Genomic DNA, 22,935 nt, shown 5'->3' on the forward strand with positions numbered 1-22,935 from the left:
GCTTACATAAACAGCTGTTATTGATCAAGGTTAGATCAGTGATTTCTGAAGGATGGATGGATTTATAACGTATCGGTTTTTTTTGTTGTTGTTGTTTTCCATATGTGATATAATGTCCTATTGGAGCCAAATTAGGGGTCTGTACAAATGAAAATACGGCAAAATGTCCACCACCTTTGACAATATATTTTCTACTAGGGATCTGGTAAAAATACAAATATATCTTCTACTTATAGAGATCAGGGAATGTATTTTCTTTGTACCTGACACTATATAACAGAATATGAGGTAGTCACATGCAAGGGAGACTGATGTTCAAGTCTTTCTCAGCGCAGGGAGGAGATACCTACAGTACAGGGTTTAGAGAATCACCCAAAGCACTGTGCACGTTTGCCCTCATTGTGAAGGATTACTTTACATCCTCACTTTCTTTCTTTTTCTTGTGAAAGTTACAATGACGTCCCATTTCTACTCAAATTTAGTTTTTAGAATCGACATTATTCAGTCAGAGGATTCCCCCCCCCCCCCCCCCCCCCCGTCAGTGACGCCACGGATGTGACGTCGAATTAACCGCTGGACATTCTTGAAGATAAAGACAATGACGTTTTGGTTGCCGATGTCTGCTGCATGTGAAAAAGACACAATATACCGTCGCGCGTGTCGCCACGAGCACTTTAGTGATGTGTGTGGTCTGTCTGCGCAGCATACAGCAGCAGCACCGCCGCTATAGCAATCTGTGTACTTAAAAGCGAGGCTGTGCGTTCAATAGGAGATAAGAGTGTGACTGTCACGTTACCTTGTCAAGGGGAACTGGTTTTCCACGCCAAATGATTCTGATTTGGCAGCTACTGGGTTATGTGATCTTTGGCTTTTTTTTTTTTTTCTTCACTGTTTTATTAAAGGGAATGTTATCATTCACAGTATACTGTATCGTAAAGTTGGCTGACCAACCTCTTAATCAAAAGTATGTGTGTTTACTCTGTGTGCCTCTTATCTTATGGGATGCGTGTTCAGCCTCCAGACTTCATACATCTGTATTTGTCCATTGAAACATCAACAGCTCTATACTGTGTACATTCCTCTGCACCTTCTTATAAGGTGCGTACAGCAGGTTTCTGTTGTGTTTTGGCATGTAGGCCAACTGCAACACTCATGCATTAGGATACTGTAGAATCCTTGGCAGACAGTAATGCTAGAATTATAACAACACGGTTACTAATAGATCACACATCTGCTGGAGATTGTATGTTCGTTGTAGTCGTTATGCATTCGTGTTGGAGCCATTGATGGAGATGTGGAGACGTGACCTTGGTGGGTCTACAGGACATGTACAGATGTACAAATGTAAAACAGAGACTAGTAAAGATCTATTGTTTTCCTGCAGGGCTGGACTGAGACTTTAGTACAGGTTATCAAAGCCTGAACACATTTAAGATGTCACTCTATAAAACTTATTAGGAGAGCTAGACAGTGCAAAGATTTTTTTTTTTTTTTTTTTACCTAATTAGACACCCATGTGACCATTTCAGCCATGCTTGTAAGTTCAGGGTATTACAATAAAGCCACTTACAAAAATGTTTACTTGGAATTTACATCAATTTACTAAAAAAAATATATATATATGTGGTACAACCAAATCAGAGCTAAATCTGGTCATAATTTTGTAGCTTGTCCAACCTTATTCACTCCAAGTACTGTTCCAGTAATTTCTTGCCTTGTTGACTTGCACTATTATGGCCTTGGTCAGTACATGTATGATGAACAATAAAGATTTCCATAATGTACATGTATGATGATCAATAAAGATTTCCATAATGTAACCAAGTTGTGTATGTTTCATTTTAAAACGCTTTATGTCCATTTCAAAAAATGTTATCCAATGGTCATTGCTCACAATTAAACACAATTGCATCCTCTGTTCCTGTTTTGTAAATAAAGGGCTCAAAGTTGATAATTACTTTTATAATACCCAATAGAGTTTAACTCTAATGCCAAAACCTTTTCATTAGAGTAGCTGTAATATTTTTGCAACAGTGTATCTCTTATTTTGAAATCAAATTCTTGTGTTATAGCTCTCCCTCTGACTTCTCTTCCATCTCAACAGGCTGCAGAAATGTAAAACCTAAGCTGAACATACTGCCATATTTGATACAGAATTAGATGGACCAGGCATGTTGTGTATAACAATTCTTTATTTGTACGAACAGTAGCAATCCAGGATATTTGGTCCCCTGATAAAATCAACAGTACGTTATTCAGGTGCAGTACACGTCATCATAACTCTTTTCAACATGGAAAACAAAGTAACATAAAAAGGAAGATAATGTGGTGTGAGCTGTCCTAATTTTATGATGAACAGAAATGTGCATATGTGTATTTTTCTAAGTTGTACATGTACATACATACATACAAAAAAAAAAAAAAAAAAAGTCAAAAGAAAGTGACATGTATTTTCCGAAGACAAGGTGTCAAAAATGAACCCAAGCAGAAGTCGGAGAAATTGAAACAATAGATCCAACTGCTTGGCTTTTTCCCCCCAAAACAGAACAGACCTCAGCACGTCTCTTCCCGTTGCTTTCCTGTTTATTGACTCCATTAAGAGGCCATTTTGTGGCAAGAGCTACATCAGCTGTGCAACCTTTGCAAAGCTGTAAGTTTCCCACATCTTGGTGATAAAAATAAGACCACGTAGTAAACATAAGTAGCAGTTTCAATCTTTTCTTTTTCAAATAAATGACAAATTAGGAGGCATCCATGAAAATAGAAGATCACAAGAGTCATCATAAACAGACAAAAATAAAATAGATTCAATGAGTCATAAAATTTGGACATTTATATCCCCAAAAAAAACCCAAAACATTAAATGGGGCAGGAATTTAAATAGTGTACATTTAAAAACTATGATCTGACATTCTCATAAAATCTAGCTTGCAGGAAAAAACTATACTTGTAAGAATGGACAGTTCAAAGAGGCACAAATAAAGAGCTCAGAGTAGAGTGCAGCAGACACTGCAGAAACTGGTCTTAAAGATGAGAGGAGAACAAGAAACCAAATCTAAAATCCAAATCTAAGAGAGAAGGAATAGCAATCAGTCCTTAAAGTGTTCATGGCTGTCATCTTGGCTGAGAGCAGACTACAGACTATTCAACTTATACATCCTCTTCCTCCTCTTCGTCCTCATAGTGTCGGTTTCGTTTGATCATTTCCTCCACGGTCAGCGCCTCCTGCTCTTGTTGCTGCTCCTGCTCCTCCGCCTCCCTATCGTCCGCCTCCTCGCTGTCCCAGAAGCCCACGTCCTGCGACGATCGGCTGGCCTCCGCCTCGCCCTCGGGCGACGAGACGGCCGTGGGCTCTGCGGGAGACTCCTGCCGTTTCAGAGGGGGCAGCTCCTCCTCCGTCACGCCTCCGTCCACTCCCTCCATCTCCTCCTCTTCCATCCGCTCCTCCTCTCCTCCCCGGGGGTCGTCGTCAAGCTCTTCCTCTTGGGTGAGGCGAGGGTCTGGTGCGTCTCCGTTCTTCATCTCCACCTCCTCCTCCTCCTCCTCCCCGGAGCTGGTGTGTACGTCCACGCAGCTGTCTTCGGTGGGCGTGCGGCTGTCCGGCGACTGGCCGCTGGGCTGCAGCTCCATGCTGGTGGGCTCGGGGCTGGCCTCTCTGTCGTCCATAGCCTGCGAATCAGAAGGTGGGGGCGGGCTCTGTCGTCCGGCCTCAGGAGCGGGATCGGCGCCGGGTTGGACGGCCAACGTGAAGGGCCGGCTGCGCTCCTTCAGGGAGGAGCTGCGGCGCAGGCTGGACAGTTCGCTGGCCTCGGGGCTCTGGTCGGGGGACGAGGAGGGGGAGTCTTCCTCCGGGGGCCACTTGGCTCGGACGGGCCTGCCGGCGGCGCCTCCTTCTGGGGCGGCTCCGGTGCGACCGGTCTCGTCATCCGTCTCGCTCCGCGGCGGCCAGGAGATCTTCAGCCTGCGGGTCTCGGTGGGTCGGTCGGCCTTCTCCGCCGATCCCTGGCCCAGAGTCTCCATAGTAGCCGTCAGGACGTTGACTTTAGCCAGCGGGGACTCCTCCACGCTGGGGCTTGACAGGTCTGAGGCCGGGGGCGGGGTCTGGATATTTGGCTTGGTCTGACTCTTGGCCTGCGGTGAGGTCTCGCCGCCCTCGCCTTTGGTCTCCCACAGCTCCTTGTGGGGCCGGTGGCCGAAGCCCTCGTCGTAGTTTCCCTTGGCCTTGAAGAGCTGGCAGAAGTGGGGCTTGCAGTAGACGTTGTTGTGCAGGGAGGCGTAGCTTCCCAAACTAGCCAGCAGGGGGAGACAAAGGAAGATGCATTTGGTTCATCTCATTGGTTTTTGAATTCACCTAGCCCACTGCTTTTGTCTCCCTTAGCAATTAGTGTGTGTGTGTGTTTCCCCTCACCTGAGCTTGGTGTTGCAGTGTGAGCAGCGGAAGCAGGTGTTGTGGTACACCTGCTGGTTGGCCACCAGCTTCTCCAGAGGATAAACAGTCTTCAGACACGACACACAGGTCTCCCTCACCGGCAGGCGGAAGTTCTGCACACACACACACAGTAAATTCATTTGTACACATAAACATACATGTATCGTGTGTGTCTGTTCTGTGAATGTGTGTGTGTGAGGACCCATGAGGACTCACCCTGGTGGTCTTGGGCTGAGAAGAGTCTTTCTGAATGGACGACACCGGGGTTCCAGTGCTGGAGCCTGCTGGATTAGGAAATGACTGGTATGAGAACAGGCTGTGACACACTCTGAACACTAGAGGGAGCCATTTTACACACTTTTAATAAAAGCTGAGTTCTTGACATTTGCACATGATCCTCTAGATCCACTCTGATGAACACTTAGTGCTTGTCATATCTCAATCTTCCAGGCCTGGGACTGATACAGTAATTGAAGAACAGAGATGCAGAGTAGGATGAAGACATGGAGGGTAAATTACCATTGCTCTCTGAGGTAGAACCTTTCCTGCTGTTGGGTTCAGAGTCCGGACCCTGGAGCCAGAGGAACATGACAGGAGAGGATGTGGAGAACAACATAACCAATGAGTTCATTTATTCATTTTTGTTCAAGTGTCATGCACTCAAGGCGCACACATGGGCTAACAAGACATGGTATACATACATCACCATGCATTTGTGTACAATATAAACAAACACACTCCTAAACAAACTGATGAACCGTCGCAAATTATCACATATTTTGAAAGTCAACAGAAATTGAAGGCATTTGACAATAAAGCACAGTCCTTAGCCCACACATGCAGTGCTGTTTGTTAAAACCAGAATCCTCACCATGTCCAGAGTGCATGGAGGAACGTTCTCCTTCTGCTTCCCACAGTAACTGTCCAGCTGATCGCTCTGTGAGGGACAAGAGACACACAGCTGTTGGTGAAGATACACAGCACAAGATGGCTGCATGGACGCAGACTGCCACACACGCCGACTCGAACTTGGTCTTAGTTATGCTACAAAAACCTTCTCTAGTGCCCTGGAATATCAGTTGGGCTGAGTAAATGAATGGAGGCACATAGCATAGTAGGTTAAAACTGCGTATAACATTGTCTGCAGAAAAAGTTTAGCAGCTGCTGAAACGGACTAGAGGAAGGATTACTGGAGTACTCACGCTGACTGAGGTGGGAAGGACTTCCTGTTTGGAGACGGCAGCTTGGTAGAGGGCCATCCTGTCCCGGAGAGGAGTGGAGTCTGCAAGACTTCCATCTGACACAACACACAGACACACACAGTGTTGACAAGTTGATGTCTAATAAATATCAAAAGGGAAGCAAAAGTTTGCTCGTCAAAATGTAAGTATAAATCTTCACACCTTTGCTGTACATTTCCAGACAACTCCCATAATCCTCTTCTCTTATTCAGAAACAACTACATCTGCTCTTATCTTTGACTACTCATGTCAACATCTGAGGAAAAATCTCTTTTTGGATGTACAGTATACTTTAGGAAACACATCTCTTATTTACCGAAAGGTACAATAGCGCTTTTTGATCACAGTTAACCCTGTCTGATATGGATTATGGCTGAGATTTGTACTTTCACAATCTGTTTTGAAATAGTTTTTCCTTGTTAGCTGTAGTTTGCAAAACCACAAATGCGCCGCGGGATTGTGCATGATCTGCATCAGGGTTGTTGTTTTTTTCAGTTCATCAACAAGGAGACTAGAAGACGAGGAGGAGTCCACTAATTGTTGTCAACTTTTGGTGAACTTCATGTTTTGCTTGCCAGTGAATTCTAGCGATATTTGGTGTTCAGTATTATTTTTGTTGGTGCTCAATATTATTTTTGTCAGCCCAGCCCAGTTCAGACCGGGTGCAGAATGTGCTGGTGAGTCAGCCGGGCTGGGGAGGGGAACAGGAGGTCAGGAGTCCGCCGCGGTCCGGGGGAAACGGGGTTCGTCTCTTCCTGTGCTCTCTGAACCAGTCTGCTGATCGCAGTGGTTCTGGCCGGGCTACAGTCGTCACTTCGGGGCATTTAACCCCCCCCCCCCCCCCCCGCACAGAGCCGGCAGGATGTAATCCATCCAGGGGAAGCAGCTCGACAACACTCAACGTTTTTGGAGGACGTTGTTTGTAGCTGATTGAATCTGGCCACAGGCCCGCAGAACAATGCTGGATGTGCATGTGAGACGACTTGAACAAAGGCTTCCTACATTTGCGACCATGAGAGCCATTCACAGTTTTTGAAGGTTTTCCAATATTTGTTTTTATAATCAGCATTTTGTAAAGCTCCGTTATATATTAAAACAGACATATTCAAGATACTTAACCCTATTTTCTAATTATTTTTATTTAACCTTTATTTAATTAGGTAAGTACCACTGAGATTTAAAAGAGAGAAAGAGAGAAGGAAGGACAGAGAGAGAGAGAAAGAGAGGGCCCACATATTATTATTATTATTATATTATTTATAATAATGTGCTATATGTATTAGTATACAAGACTACATTTTAATGCTTTACTATTGCATGATATAGTAATAGTATACAATACATAGGAAAATGCAACTTTTATGCAAATTTGCATTATTAATAGATTTAGATCGATATATCGGCCCAATATTGGCCTTTTAATAAAAATTGGATATTGGCCTGTCAGTGTCATCTCCCGCGGATATAATGGAGGTGAAGATATGATTTTACTCAACAGCTTCAGCGGTGGCAGTCTGTAAAACCTGCATTTAAAGATACTGAATATTGGAACAAAATATCGTCTTTGGCAGCTTCCGTCCCAAAATATTGCCATTGACCTTCAGAAATCCATGCTGGTTGAACCCTAATTGTTAATTCATTCAGGATTAATGGCATGAAGCCCTCTATTTCTTATCTGCGTGTGTGTGTGTGTACCTCCTAGTAGCTGGTCCATGTTGGCAGTATTACCGCCGTTTCCTCCACTCCTAGTCTGCTCTCTGGACACCTGTACAAACACACAAACACACAAACACAGCCGGTCAGAGCTGTAGAACACATGAACATATATACAGACGAATCAGTAATCAAAGCACACATTCAAATATCAGCCTCGATGGGTCCTGCATGGCCAAAACATAAACACACACACAAAACCATATGATGCTCACATGTTTCAGCCGGCAGCGCAAAACAGGCAGGAGGCAGTGATGCCCGTCAGCAAGATCAAAAGAGGGGGTTGATGAGGGGAATGCAACGAGAAAAGAGGGAATGAGAGAGAAAGAAAGAGAGGGAATGAGAGAGAGAGAGAATCAGAGAGGGAAAGAGCGGGGTGTGTTTGTCCAGTCCAGCCCACTTTAATCCCCTTATGAGCTTAGAGAGACGGAGCCTGAGACAGACACCCCGTCTGTCCACAGCAGCCAGCCAGGAGACAGACACACACACACACACACACACACACACACACACACACGCACACACGCACACACGCACACTACACTGATCACCTGTTACCACAGTTCTTTGCTGCAATTTAGAGCTGCCACTTATATAGCAGAAAGGATTAAAAATGAAGACACTTTGCTATTGTTTAAACCAGCGTTTCTTCTTCTTTCTTCTTCTGAAACTATGGGTCAGGAGCTGAAATGGGTTGAACTAAGTTTACCGAATTTGGGTACAAGGCTGAGAGCAACTGTCATAATCAAAAAAGTACCCTCAGATCTCTTCTAAGGGACTGTCCCAATGGTAAAACCAAATCATTTGGTGATCTGGTGAAGTCAGATCAGCTGACAGGTCTCCAACAGATGGTCCTGCCAATGGGTGTACTGGCTCCTCACAACGTGAGGGCACACACTGCACTCCTCCAGTCAATTAGGGCAGAGACTTAACAATAGGTCACACAGAACATGACGCTTTGTACTTGGCCCACAGTCTAAACAGCAAGCCACAACGAGCGAGAGCCACATCTGAGCGGCCTTGATCTCGGCTCCTGCACCTGTTCGACAGATTCACCCCCGATACATCCTGACCTGTAATTTTGGTTCTGGGCACCCTTCACATTCAGAGGCACCTACTGTACCAGCCTGAGGGGCGGCCGACACCGGGCCAGCTTGTCCTTGGCTCGTCCGCCCGATCAGGCTGTGGGGCCTCGCCCTCAGTCATCTGTTGAGCCTTTTTAAATGCCGGTGAGGATGGGATTGAGGCTGGATTTCACAACAAAAATTAAAGCGGTTGTAGATGAAAGAGAATACAGGTCTAGCACACTGAAAATGTATGGCTCAAACAACTCAGTGTTCGTCAGTTATCGCTTACAAAATGTTTTTACTTTCAAACTATACATAAAAGTACTCCCTAGAACTATTACACAAGTGTGCTTAGCCATTTTAAACTACACTCACTCTATTTTACTATATTTAAAATGACACTGACTGCATTTAACTATATTTAAAAGCTATACATAATATTTAAATCTACAACGTTCTGTGCACAGCGCTGTAGGCTCAAACACCCCAAGGTGCCGGCAGTGGCAGGAAACACAACGTAATAAATGTAGTCTAGTCCAAACGCGTTAAAGTAATGTTATCATTATTATGGTTTGCCTGGCTTCTCCTTGAGTGCGGTGGACTAGACTACATTTATAACAATATTTAACTCAATCTTTCTTTGCCCTAATGAAAATATATCATTGCTCTTGTTATGCAAGATCCCAACACACACCAGTCATTTTGGGCCTCAACCCCAAGTTTAAGAAATATGGCCTATAGGATACATATGACTAGTCAACTGTGACAACTTTGTATTGGTGTCAGTAAGTATTATTGTTTGTATGCTTCTAGAAAATAATTTTTTGGTATCCTAATTTAAAAACTGTAGTTGAACACTGAAAATGCCATTCTTGTCCATGCTCTTGCCAAGCTTCTCCCTCTCTCTAAACACCAAGAGACTATACCGGAAATACTGCAGTCCTTCACTTTTTTGTGTTACTTTTGTCTTATTCTCACTATCATTATCAAGTTTTATGTGAAACACTTAGTGCATGTAATTTCTCTGTTGTAAAGCACTTTGAGCTGCATTTCTTGTATGAAAGGTGCTATACAAATAAAGTTTATTATTATTATTATTATTATTTTAAGCGTCATCTCCAAACGCATGCCTTCATCTCCCCCCGGAGCTGCTGTTTGTTTGTATACGTTGTCATACAAAAAGCTCCACATGAAGTCATACAAAAAAAACCCACATGAAGTAAAATGAATGACTCAACCCATTTCATCACCACCTCTCTGAACCAGCTTGTCTGAAGAGTGTAATGTAGACATTACAGGTTGAAACAGGTGAGCAGGGTGAGACAGGGTGAGACAGGGTGAGTCATCTGAGGCTGGATCTGTGCCAAACCGTGTGGACCAGAGTCGGAGTGAGGACACGGTTTAACAAATAAGCCTGCAAACATGTACAGTCACACGTGTGCAATAACACACACACTAATACAAGTTCATAAATGTGTGCAGGCGCTCAATCACACACTCACACAGTGGGGAGCACGAGGGGACATGTGGCCACTAATGCCTGGCATTACAGAAAGGAGACAAATCACCACAAAAAGAGACTCCAAAAACCATCATCATCATAATAATGGATCTATCCCCAAGGGTGGATTATCGTCCAAAAACCGGAGGTGAAGGGTTGGGGGGGTGTTTTTGAGACTGGTGGAGGCTCGTCTCTGTGTGTGTGTGTGTGTGTGTGTGGGGGTCAGTAGGTTGTAAACAAGCAGCCGGGCTGTACAAGCCCAGGCTGGGTCTCAGGAGGCTGGATCAGCGGGCTAGACAAAGAATCTGCCACTAATCCTGATACTATTAAAGCTCTCATACAGTCTGACAGACTGACTTGCAGTCCCACCACCGCCACCCCCCCCTCCCTCTCCCTCTTCCCCCTCTCCCAAGACCCCACCCTCTCCCTCAGCCCACCTAGCGCACACACACACACTACCCAATGACAATACCCTGATCTTACATTAGGCCTCTCCAAAACAAAGACAGAAGGGGAAGGCAGCCTTTGACCTGTGTGTGCACCTACAGCGTAAGTCAATAGCCTTTAAGAGCCTAATAGCCTTTTAAACCCTGCAATATAACCAGCCCAAGCTACACAATAGCACTGTTCAAAGTGAGCTGCCACAGTTGAAAGCAGCCACTGACAAAGTTAGCCCAATAACCTTTAGAAGCCATTTTCATTACAGGTACTTTGCTGTCAGTCAGTCAGTGTGCAGCCGTGGCATCAAAAGACCTCATTCAGCCTCAAGGAAAACATTCTAATCCGACAGGGAAGTCAACAAAAACAGAAAAAGTAAAAGTGAGAGCGCCTCGGGCCAGCGGCTATAAAACTGGTCTCAGTCAAAGAGGGGCCTGTTCAGAGGCAAAACAAAGAGACCGGCTAACACCATATGGACGTCCAACTGAAACTGAGCGCCATAGCTACCTCTCGTGAAGAAGAGGACGGAGGAGAAGAAGAAGAAGAGCCGCGAGGGACGGAGAGTCAGCGCAGAGATCTCATCGAGGGAGTTCACTCTGTTCAGTCAGTTAATCCAACACTAACTCAATTGTACACAATCAGGTCCGGGTTGCAGCTATGAGAGAGATGGAGTGTGGAGCCCAATCTGGCTTCTGAGAGAGAGGGAGCGAGGAGATATGGGGCAGGGCCTCTGGATATGGTTTAGGGGAGGAGGAGGAAGTGTAGGGTGTGTGTGTGTGTGTGTGTGTGTGTGGCTGGAGAGGGAGGGCGATAGGGAGCAGGTGTTCAAGGGGGGCTGGTTTTGAGGGGGTGTGGCCGGATGAAGGTGGGGATGATGACATGGCTAGAGAGAGGGGGAGGCCAAGTGTGCCATACGTGTGTGTGTGTGTGTGTGTGTGTATGTGAGTGGTGTTAGGGATTGAAGGGGGGGGGGGGGGGGGGGTGTTGCGGTTTACTGTGTCACGGTTCACCAGCCTCAATAGAGCAGCAGGCGTACAGGGTGGAACTGTTTGGGAGGGGAGGGCAGAGGAGGAGCAGCTGGTGGAGGAGGTGGCTGTGGGAGGATGGGAGGGAGAGAGGGAGTGGAGGAGGATGGGTGGGGCTGGGCTGGAACAGGGGTTGTGGGAGGGGGGTTTAGGATGGAGACAGGAGGGGCTGGGCAAGCGGGGTTGGGGTCAATTAATTTCAGAGTGCGTCTGCCTCATGACTGCATGAGTTTCCCCCCTGGGAATGGAGAAGGGATGGGAAGTGAGAGGAGGGGGGCAAAAAAGAAAAGAGGAGAGAGCGGAGGACGAGGTCTTTGATGATGTGTAGGACGGGGAGGGAGGGGGGAGAGAGACAAGTGGGAGGAGAATGGGGGGGAGAAATGGGGGAGGGAAGGGAAGGGAGCGAACGGAGGACAGAAGAGGAGAAAGGGGACAAGGAAGATGATTGATGAGAGGAGGCGGGAAGAGAGGAGAGGAAAAGAGAGGGGTCTATCTTTGATGGCCTTAGGGGAGACGGTTGTCTGAGGAGGCTCACGGTGTGGATCAGCGGTCTGCAGTCATGAGCCTCCCAGCCCGCACCATTACATCATCTGCCCTCCGGAGGGGGGCTCAACAAAGAGAAGCAGAGGGTTTGGCTATACAGTGGAGGCCATTGTACAAGTCCCTCCACACTGCATCTACAGTGCTGTGTAGATCTTGTATTAGTACTCAAGGACTCTCCTCAAACAATTCCTCTTGGGGTAACGCAACAGTGCAGCATGCAATAAACTAGTCCCAAATCCCTCCACTTCCCTGTAGCGTTCCTTCATCTCACTTTCAAAAGCCTACATGGGAGGTCAGTGATGAGTTGAAAGGAGTGGGAAAAGGACGTTTCTTTTTTTTTTTTTTTTTACAACGCAGTGCTAAGCACATTTCCATGTTTTCTGAGGTCTTTCTCTGCCAAGAACCACTCCTTTGTTGGTCCTGGATCTCTTGAAATCTCAACAAAAATCATCCGTGATTTAAAGATCAACAGCTCTCTGGTGAATGGTAAAGCCTGATCCTGCTCTTTTGGTGGCCTTGACAGAGAAAAAACTTGTTTCTCCTCGTTAGATAAAAGATTCACAGTGATGAATAAGCAAATTCCTCACAGTGAGAGGAGCGGCTCTTCGTCTGGGGAACTGGCTCTGGCTCGTGCTTATGAGGGTGTAGCTGAGGTGTTGTCTGGACACTAAGCTTCTCAAATGAGACCGCTCACATCCTGCGCTCACAGCATCTACTCGGGCGGATTCTCAAACAAACACGGCAAATGAAATTAACATTGATATTCAAGGAGAGTCAACCATGTTTGCTTTCTGATGTCTTTGTCTTTGCTCCCTTCAGGGGAGTACAGCTCAGAGAATAAGAGATTTGATGCCTGTGTTGCTGATATCGGCTCCATGCATACTGCATTGGGGCAAAATAGTACCAAATACCACTAAGATCTGAAACAAATATGATGGGGAGCTAGCTTAAGGCCTACTGATACTAGGTCAGTGGTGTTTTGTAAGCGTTTATTTCAAAAGCAGAACTAAAGTGTCGCTATGCCTCTTAAAGCCTCATAATGACTTCTTATCTTCACTCCCCGTCATCAGTAAATGAATGCTTTGTGTTGAGGAAACACAGCATGGCTGTTCACATGTCACACCCCAAGTATGACCACAAGTATGACCACTTTACAATTTACATGCCTTGAAGAAATGCATGACTGGACATCCGGCTCGTTCACTTCTGTGTTCAACAAATATCAATTAGCTGCCTAGGGAGCGTGAAGTTCCAGTTACTGATACTTGGCTGAGAAGATGTGCAAGTATTAAGTCAGCTGAGTGTGTGTGTGTGTGTGTGTGTGTTGAGATGAGGGATAGTGAGGCGAGGCAGCACCATGTGACTAGAAGCATGACCGCACTGGGGGGGGGGGATCTGTCTCCTTGAAGAACAAACAGAACTAAAACTCATCATGAAACCTCTTCTGTTTGAACTGGATCTATCAAGCATTAGAGTCTTCAGTCTTAACCCGCACCTCATTAACTTTAAGGCGACCCTGTTCATCGTGAAATATTAAAATCTCACGGAAACACTTGATCCTGCTCATCATCTTTCCACACATGTACAATCAGTCACGCTGAATCATCAAAGCCTGCTGGTCACTGAACTGGACTTGCCTTCTCGGTCAGGTTCTCCCCCTTCTCGAACATCATCTTGAGGCTGTTGAGGGGAACGTTGGGCTTCTCGGAGGCGGGCACTTCAGCCGCTGCTCCCTCTTGCCTCTCTGAATCTCTCCTGGGCTTCTTCTCCATGTCTGGTTCCTCGGAGCTGAAGGAAGGTCGAGATTCAGCGGTCTGGGAGTGAGCCTCTGTCTCGCGCTCAGACTGGCTTTGGTCCCTGGTCTGGATATCCTGGTCCTGAGAGTGGGTGGTAGTTTGATGGGTCTCGATCTGTGGTTTGGGACCTGCTGAGTGACTGGTGCGGGTCTGAGGTGCGGCGGAGCTGCAGGGTGCGGCCTGAGGCTGGGCTCTGTGGCTGGACGGCTGCTGCTGCTGCTCCCAGCGTTTCTTTAAAACACTCAGATTCCCGGTTCGCAGAGTCGGGGGCAAGGGTTCCACTACCTAGACAGAAAAATAGGCACTCAGTTATTTAGACCAATGGTTCCTCTTCAGCCTGGGACCCAAACTGAGCACCTCACCCTGGGTCCCGGGCTCATTAAAACACACTGTACTAATACTCATCACATTGAGGACCAACAAGACAAAGACCTGTGACCCATTTTGTGTCAGGATCAATAATTTAAGAAATATGGAGTTCAGACTGATAAAATCCATTATTATGTCCCCGTGTTTTTTCAACCAGACCTGCACTGAGCTGTATTTGCAAATAATCAGCATTTGTTTTAGCCTCCATGGAGTAGCAGATGGATGGGATTTACACATCAGGACAATTGAGATAATTCCACATTGATGGCAGATGCCAGGTTGTCAGTGCTGTCACAGAAAAGTACACAAATCGCCTTTCCTCTCCCATCTCAACTGTATTGCTGTAGATGGGAAACACTACTCATCTGGTGCCTGAGGAGGATAAAACCAACCTTAAGAAATATTTGCAAATACAATTAGACCTAGGTCAGACGTCTACTATGCATATGACATGCAGATGTATATGAACTGTTGGTAAGAGTTGATATGAGTAGACATGCACTTTAAACAGAGTAATGCACCATTACTCAACCAGAGCAGTGTAGATAACAGATAACTCACACTGTAACTCACACCGTCACACCCAGTCACACATGCGGTGTAAAATATGATGACTAACTATTTCTAAGGCTTTCGGATGCTAGCCAGTCTTTGAATCTGTTCTTAGTTTGCTCAATGTTGAACTCCTGCCACTTGATCCTCCATCAACTGCTGAATGAAGCTAAAAAACTCTAACAGACTAAATATAACTCTGTCCGCACACAACTTAAACTACAGGTTAACATTCAAGTAAACTCACAGCACTTTAAAAAAAATGTGAGGGTGAGAAAAGACAGAATAGAGAGCAGAGCAGACAGAAATACAAATAACTGCAGAAGAAACAAAGACAAAGCCAGTCAGCATGCACTTCTATAAACCTGGCTCTCTTGGACAGAGAGAGAACAGAAAGAACTAAACAAAAGAGCTTCTTTTTGCCAAAGAAACGTGTAAAAACCTGAGAGGAGAGGGGCTGATGACCTGGCCGTCCAGTTGGCGAAGTACGTGTGTGAGCGTGTGTGTGTGTGTGTGTGTGTGTGTGTGTGTGTGTGTCTGCTGGCCGGCTGGAAATGCTACAAGCTGTCCCAGATGTGCGAGCCTTGAGAAGTGATCAGAGCAGCATGAAGGAACTAGCCAACCCCCTACACCACAGAGAAACACACAGAGGGAAGGAAGGAGGGAAGGAAACAGAGAGGGAGTGAAGGAGGCATGGGGGAGGGAGGGAGAGAAAATCAGAAACAGAGAAAGTCAGCGAGGGAAGGGGGGGAAATAAAGTCCAGGAAATGAGAAAAAGGTAAAAGAGAGAGAGAGAGCGCTGGAAGCCTAAACAGTGAAGAAAAGTACCTGATTCTCAAACTACATTCACAAAGAACTAAAGAGCGACTAATAAAAAAGCATAAATAATATTCCTGATGAGCCCTATTATGGACTAGTCCTCATCTCTGATATTACTTAAGAGGAGGTGGGATCAACAGCCCCACCTCTGGCTACCTCTCTCCTCTCCTAAACCCTCTCTCTCTCTCTCTCTCTCTTTCACCTTTTCTCCAAGTCATTCATTAATTTGCTGCAGTGACAACAGAATTTTTTTTTTTTACTCAAATTGACCCACTAACATTCAAATCCATTTCTTTGCTTTGTCAAAAACACCTCCATGTAAAAAGCATGTAAATACAGGCATGTGGCCAGGAGCATAAAAAGCAGGAAAACTGTAAATTCCCATTAGAAATAAATGGGAGGTCTGAGTTTAAAAGTCCTAAAAAAATATATACACATATACATATACACACATATATATATAAATATCTCATCACAGAAGCCCACGAGTATACACTGAATGTACAAAATATTACATTATTATTTTCATGAAGTACACTGATGAGGTGAATCCAGCTAAAGTCATTATTTCCCTTATTAAATCTATACCAATCCCAAAGGAGGAGATGCAGATGAAGAGAAGCAGATGAGTTACAGAAAGATTTGAGGCAATTGAAATATGGATTGTATAAAAAAGGGCTGCAACTCAGTATCAGGAAGACTGATATTTTGTACATTCAGTGTATGCTTTCCACAGGCGACACACCTACCTGAGATAGTAAAGACGCTCTCTGACCCCTGTCCACTCCCTGCTGTGCTCTATCAAGACAGACACACTGTCCTCTAGGCCAGCACTGACAGAACTACCCGCACAGATCAGGTGGGACGGGGGCGTCTTGTCACCATTGATACGAGGCAGGAGATGCCAATATGGCTCGCTACTTTGACCAGGGATGCATGTGGAGCTGCTGCTCTATGTTCAATGTATTACCTTCAGATTAAAGTCTCTAAATAAGGATTAAAGCTTTCCTAGTCTTCAAGTGCAACATGTGGACAAACAGGCGTGGTGGGGAAGCTAGCAACTGTTTGTGTGTGCGTGTGTGTGTGTGTGTACCTGTGTAAGAGAGACAGGGAGCAAGGGATAAAGTTTGCTTGTTCTTTTATATGAATTTTATCTTTTTATCTGTCTCTTATCTGCCTTTTATTGATGTAAAGCACTTTGAGCTGCATGTTGTGTATGAAAGGTGCTATACAAATAAAGGTCATTATTATTATTATTATTATTATTATTAAAGAGGCAGCAGTAAGGGGAACTGTGTGTGTGTGTGTGTGTTTCATATTGAATCTGGTACGTACCGTTTTCTTCTTCTCTGCGTTGCCCTCCTCTGCTGCCATCTGGTACCTGAGGAGAAAGACAAATTGGGAGAAAGAGAGTGAATGGCAGGCCATTAATATTTGTGTGACCATTACAAACCGTGACAAAGTAAGAGACAAAAGCATCTGGTCTTGCCTTGCCCTGAGATACACCCATGAATGACCTTTAAATCTCCCTGCATTCCTCCTGAAACATGATTTGAAGGATCTAGATGGAAAATCTACAGCCCACATTACGCTTTGCAGAGAAGACAAAGGAAGTGGACATGGCAAACAGAAGAGATCCTTAAGATTCAACTTTCATCCACCTCTGCTTCTAAACTGAAGGCAAACTAGTCTTAATCAAACCTCGCGTCAAGAATAGACCTCTCTCTCAAACCATCACCCACAGGAATTCCTGTGGTTCAATCACGTTTGCCTGGGAAACCGTCCATGTATTGAGATTTTATGGGGTCAAATCTAGGGTTAGAACGATATATCAGTTTACCAATCAGGACGATATTGGCCTTTTAGTATCGTTCTCTTCCGATGTGATGGAGGTTCCTCCCTGACCACAGCTGCATAAAAACAGTCTGTAAAACCTGCAATGAAATTTGATTTTCTGAGCATGTTTCATTTATTTAATTGTGCTTTTTTGTAATTACTTCTTAATTTAAAGGCCTAATGTATCCCAGACCCTGCCACAAGGAGCCAAAAATACTTTCATTAATCTGGGTTTCAGAGTTTTAGTGTCCCATGATGATCTAAATGCTGTTTCAGAGGCTTTGCTACCCTGGCAAGAGTAATATTCTGGGGGAAACACTAAATTCTTGTAATTTTTTGTCATGAAAATGGTTACATTTAAAGATATTGAATACCGGCACAAATACTGGCTATTGACAGCTTAAATATCAAAATATCGGTACTGGCTCTTCAAAACCCATATCGGCTGCACTCTTGTTAAATCAAACTAATTTAGTCCTAAGTACCTTTCATTACTTTCCTGGGCCATCTTCACTGTACTTCAGACACTAATAAAAGTACTGGTGAACTGCCCACTGTCCTTGGGGAAACATCTACTCCCTACACACAGACAGAACAGTACTAGCTCCTAGTGGGCAGAAGGAGTAAATGCACAGAGGAAACTTCCTGGCATGCAACCATCTTTTCAATTCACAAAATTAGTAACTTGACACCTCGTGGCGGCAGGTAAGGGGAAGCCCGCAGAGCTGAGGTGCTTTCATAAGGAATTCACCTACATTTTACTCAGTAAAATGCAAGTCTGTATACCACAACTGGCAAATTAGCGTAACTGGAGTAACTGGTTAGGGCTGATGTTATGGATGAACACAGCTCTGCAGAAAAGAGGAAACTGAAAACAGCTGAGTGACAAGAAACTGTTGTGAGGGAGACCCATGGCCTCATTTCAGATCATAAAAAAAAAAGAGGTAACTGGGAGAGAAGACATAAAACAGACAGTGTCTAATCTGTCGACTGGCTGCTGGTAAATTATTAAACTGATGGCCGGAGCCGGAGAGAGAGAAAGAGCCAGAGAGAGAGAGAGAGAGAGAGAGAGAGAGAGAGATAAGGCGAGAAAGGGAGATTGATTCTTACTTGGAGAAGCGCTCTGCGATGGCATTGTTTTTACCCCTGGCAGAGACGATGGACAGCTCCTTGGCGGTGACCCTCAGCGACTGGGACGCCCACTGCCTGCGGCTGAATGGAGCGACGGAGGCCATCTTTGTTGTGTCGGTCTGAGAAGTCAATCTGTCTGTCTGTCCGCTTGGCAGGAACACGCTCCGCAGCTCTGAGAGGAGGGGGGGGAACAAAACCGAGGAACATATTTAGCCAAATGACAACAAACAAAAGTAGTAGTACAGATGGGAATAGTGCGATTCTGTTTACCACTCCTGCTGTTTGGCTGCTCAAAAACCAGGGAGCTCTGTCTTAGCAGAGAGAAACACCTTCCACTGCATCTAGATCTTTACAGCAGCATCTTCAGACTGTATGACAAACACAGCCAGCAGAGCGACCGCCCTACCACTAAGTAAATGTCTTATCTTATTTACCTATAGCTTTCTTCAGTGAGCATGCATCATCCATGTCATGCTTTCAAACATAGCCTTTGTATCACTAGGTGCCACTTAGGCTTTTACATCTGCATAGGTCAAAAACCTCACCAAGAAATCAATATTATTTGTGAGATTAAGACCAGTACATTTCTACTGTGTGTCTCCATGACAATGTGGACTCACCCTGGTGTTTGAGTCAGCCAGTCAATAGAGTGAGTAACAGCCAGCCATTCACCATCTGTTTCCCCTGTGACACTGCTCTTACTGATCCCCGAGGGCGACTACCAGCAGACAAGACAACTGATACGCCTACATCACACAAAAACGCTCTTACACCCACTTTCACAACACACACACACACACACACACGTCTCTACCTGCCTCGCTCTTCCCCCAGTGCGTAACTTCACAGCCTAGAGGCCGGGGCAAGCAGACACACGCAGCAGCACCGTCAGCCGCATACAGTAACTGTCATCTGTGAGTTATACACGCTCCAGCTGATTTAGACAATGAGGTAGAGGAGCGGGCCGGTGACGGCAGAGCCTCCAGGGTCCCGACTCACGGGCTAGTCATTCAGCAGGTGGGCTATTGTGGGATGTGGCCTAATTAGGGCTAGCTCATTATTTCTACAACCATGAGTAGTTTTGGAACTGACGCTCTCCTGATACGCACAGCAGCACAAAGAGGACTCAAATCAAGATAAGCCTCTCTCTTCTGACGTTTCAAAGCCCAACAACCACTATCAACCCATCTTAAAAATCATCACTGGGCATAGGATTCCCATTGTGTCCTACCAGGTCAAATACAAAGGAAGGAGGACAGCATATTGTCCAGGCTACTACGCAGCCCATTTCTATCCTGACTCCTGAGATACAAAGGACAAACAAAGCAGCATGTAAAACTGATGTAGCCTATGCAAAGCCAAGTTTTAAAGGCTTAGGTCAACTACAAAACCATGACAACCAACACAGTAGGACTAAATAGACTACAATCTAGCATGAGGTTAAAAGAGGGAAAAATTACCTGGGTGCTTGTCTTTAAACTTCAAAGAAATTTCAAATTACTCATGGTGAAGATGCTGAACAATTCCAACAAGCTTAACCTGCCATTTTACCTCATTAGCAAGTCAAATTCAACCATATTCTATAACTTTAACACAGAGTCCCCAAATCCTCTTTAAAATAACACCACCTACCTGTAAATTTCTGTTATTCCCAGTGGTTTTACTTCCTGGTGCTCGTTTCTGTTTCAGATGTCCAGCTCTTTATCTCCTTCTCTCACTCCTCAGTAGTAACAATCTGTTGCTTCCGACGGTGCGCTTTTGACTAGATAGGGAAGTGGGAGGAGTCCAACCGCTCCCATTAAACTCCTCTCGGCCAATAGCAACGCAGCATTCACCTCCACCTGGCAGGTAAGAGCTCTTCCCGTCCAATCGGCTGCACCGTCTGCTGCTGTGTGAAGGAGAGCAGCCTGAAGGCATGCAAGACTGTGGCCTAGTGTTCAACAACATGGCAGACAAGCAGCGGGGGGGGGGGAGGGGGGAATCCCACAGTGGATTCCTGGAAGCTGAGTGAACTGCAGACTCCTGGCTGCCCACTTTCTCACAAGGTCAAGGGTTTAGAGAGGATGTGACTCACTCAAGTCACAATCCTGACTGACTCCACTAGAGGAAGGAGGGGGAGGCAGAGAGGAGAAGGAGACGCTGCCCACACAGATAAGAGGTTTTTATTGCAAAAGACATAGAGGATGATAACTCTGTAAAGCCTTATTTCATTTTCCTCTCACATGCCTTGTGGGGAACTTTTTGACCTGACTCACAGCTCCACTAGTCCTCTTCTCTATCATCATGATCACAATTGGCCTGCTTCATTAAAATAATGACAAGGCCTTGGTTAAGCTGTCTGGTTACCCAGAGTGTTCCCACCCTAATAATATCTGATAATTATTTTGAAATGAACTGCCACCAATGGCTTATGACTGCAGCAAAAGCCAGTGAGAAACACTATGCAGCCTGTTTATACAGTGTTGTCATGACCAGCTGACAGAAGCACATGCATTTCTTCTTCTTCTTCTTCTTCGTCTATGAACCACAGCGTTTCCCTCTGGGACAATTGGACTGGTTCTCGCTCTGTGGTGGTGCTAAGACTTTCGGCTCCATCAGTGTCACATCCCTTTGGTCAGTCCTTCTAATCCCAAACACATGATGTGCTGTGATTCTCCTGCTGTAGCGGAGGGGCTGGCCTCACCTAGCCTCGCCGTTCCCAAAGCTCGCCCCGCCACACACTATAATGTCTGCTAAACGACAATTTGAAAGCAAAAGCTGAAGTTTCTTTCATTTTCTACTGATCTGACTGGGCTGGAGGGTGTGTGTGTGTGTGTGTGTGTGTGTGTGTGTGTAACAGGCAAGGCTTTCCCATAAACTGAAAACAAAAAAAGTCCCCTTTTTGTTTCCCTTTTTTCCCCCTCATCAGGACTGAAGCCAAAAGCCAGATGTCCAGTCTCTCTTGAATCAACTCGGTCCTCATTGTCAGGCCGGCGTGGGTGTGTGTCTGTACACAGTGACACACAATTAATCAAGCCCATTACCTCCATTAGCCTACATGGCCCGGCTATGTGCCATTCAGCTGGCTCTAGGCTCGACAATGAACTAAACGGATAAATACACACACACGCCTTAATGCAAGCACAGGCACGCTCTTCCAGGCACCGTCTCAAATATGAAATCAGCAGCACAGATCACTGTCTGTGCTGTGACTCATGGTGTCATTTTGAAAGAGAAAGGATGGAACCTGTCCCATACTCATAAGCACCCAGTCATCCATTTGTAAAAACTGCTGAATGGATACAAGGGTGATGATGTGGCCTGAACCGAGGAGCAACTCAATAAATACACAAACCTACAACCTGCAGTTTAGTGAAAGAGAATGACAAATAAAGTTTAGACAGAGGGAGATAAGGCTCAGAAACAGATACAGGCATGAGAGACAGACAGACGCCTCCCAATGCTAATCTTTGTTGAAAAGGACTTTTGTAATATCCAGTCTGTACTGTAGCCTATATAGTCAAATAAGTGAATATGTGCATGAACAAACAAAAACAGAGATAAGTATACAGTGGGCCTACTTCTTAAGATGAAACATATTAGCCAAATAGATAAGGCAACCTCAATGGTCGGCTACTATACAGTAAATATGAAAAATCACCATAATTGTTAGGTGTTTAAGGAGTGAGCAACCTGCAGACAGGCTGGCCCACCAGACAGTGTGAGACAAGGTGCACACTACAGCAGGTGAATACTGACTCACCCTCTTGTCTCGGCAAGCCGGCCGGTAAAACTCTCATGACGTCTTTTGTTCTCACACTCTCCTGATGTGACTTGCCTCACAGCTGTCTACGTTGCTTTCTTATTTCATAAACGCTCATACTCACACCAGTTCACCTGGGGTGTCTTCGGGCCGGGCCGACGCTTCAGGGCAGGAATGAAGTTGTGAAACAGTTGAGTCGCGCCAGGCAGGCGGTGCTTTACACTGATCTCAGACCAGCTGTTCTAGGCTGCAGCGTCACACCGAAATCGTTCATTTGAGGTCAGTTTTAATCAATAACCACCATGTGTTCTTCCGCCTAGCAATATAGTCCTGAACAGTAGCCAAAAAGATGGTATGAGCGGTGATTTTCGGTCGGCGCATTACTATCTCAATTAAGTGCTGTGCGGTCACAGGTGTGAGTTTATTGGATATTACACAACGGCTTCAAATGCGACTCAGCCAATCACAATTAATGACTATGTTTAATCCGCCATTGATTGATAAACATTTATCTTCGGTCAATATATGACTAGTTTCGTGACTTTACAGTTGACCGTAGTGTTAAATCAACTCTCTGTAGCTACAAAGCATAGTTTATCCTTTTCAACATACAGAAATTACAGTTTTTGTCCAGCAGGTGGCGTTGTGGCGATGAAAAAACATTTTAGGCAATTTACCCTGCGATGTTCTTATTAGTCCACTAGGTGGCAGTCAACGATCGCTGTATAACTGA

The 22,935-nt window shown here is 45.3% G+C and overlaps 1 protein-coding gene across 2 annotated transcripts; it reads right to left on the reverse strand.

Moving 5' to 3' along the window:
• Positions 1-2,174: 2,174 nt before the first annotated feature.
• lima1a (LIM domain and actin binding 1a) lies at positions 2,175-20,228 on the reverse strand. Of its 2 annotated transcripts, none has more exons than XM_078288544.1 (11): positions 20,093-20,228; positions 18,440-18,632; positions 16,829-16,874; positions 13,595-14,038; positions 7,366-7,435; positions 5,632-5,726; positions 5,301-5,366; positions 4,949-5,000; positions 4,646-4,710; positions 4,409-4,542; positions 2,175-4,288 (listed from the first exon to the last, which is right to left on the reverse strand). In XM_078288544.1, exons 2-11 carry the CDS (start codon positions 18,562-18,564, stop codon positions 3,151-3,153), a joined length of 2,235 nt encoding a protein of 744 aa, XP_078144670.1. In that variant the 5' UTR covers positions 18,565-18,632; positions 20,093-20,228; the 3' UTR covers positions 2,175-3,150. The 2 variants fall into 2 exon arrangements, with proteins under 2 accessions (XP_078144670.1, XP_078144669.1); XM_078288543.1 differs by having other exon boundaries at positions 4,646-4,713.
• Between the last annotated feature and the right edge of the window lie 2,707 nt (positions 20,229-22,935).

The sequence above is a fragment of the Centroberyx gerrardi genome, chromosome 14 (assembly GCF_048128805.1).
Source record: "Centroberyx gerrardi isolate f3 chromosome 14, fCenGer3.hap1.cur.20231027, whole genome shotgun sequence".
In the NCBI taxonomy this organism is placed as follows: Eukaryota; Metazoa; Chordata; class Actinopteri; order Beryciformes; family Berycidae; genus Centroberyx; species Centroberyx gerrardi.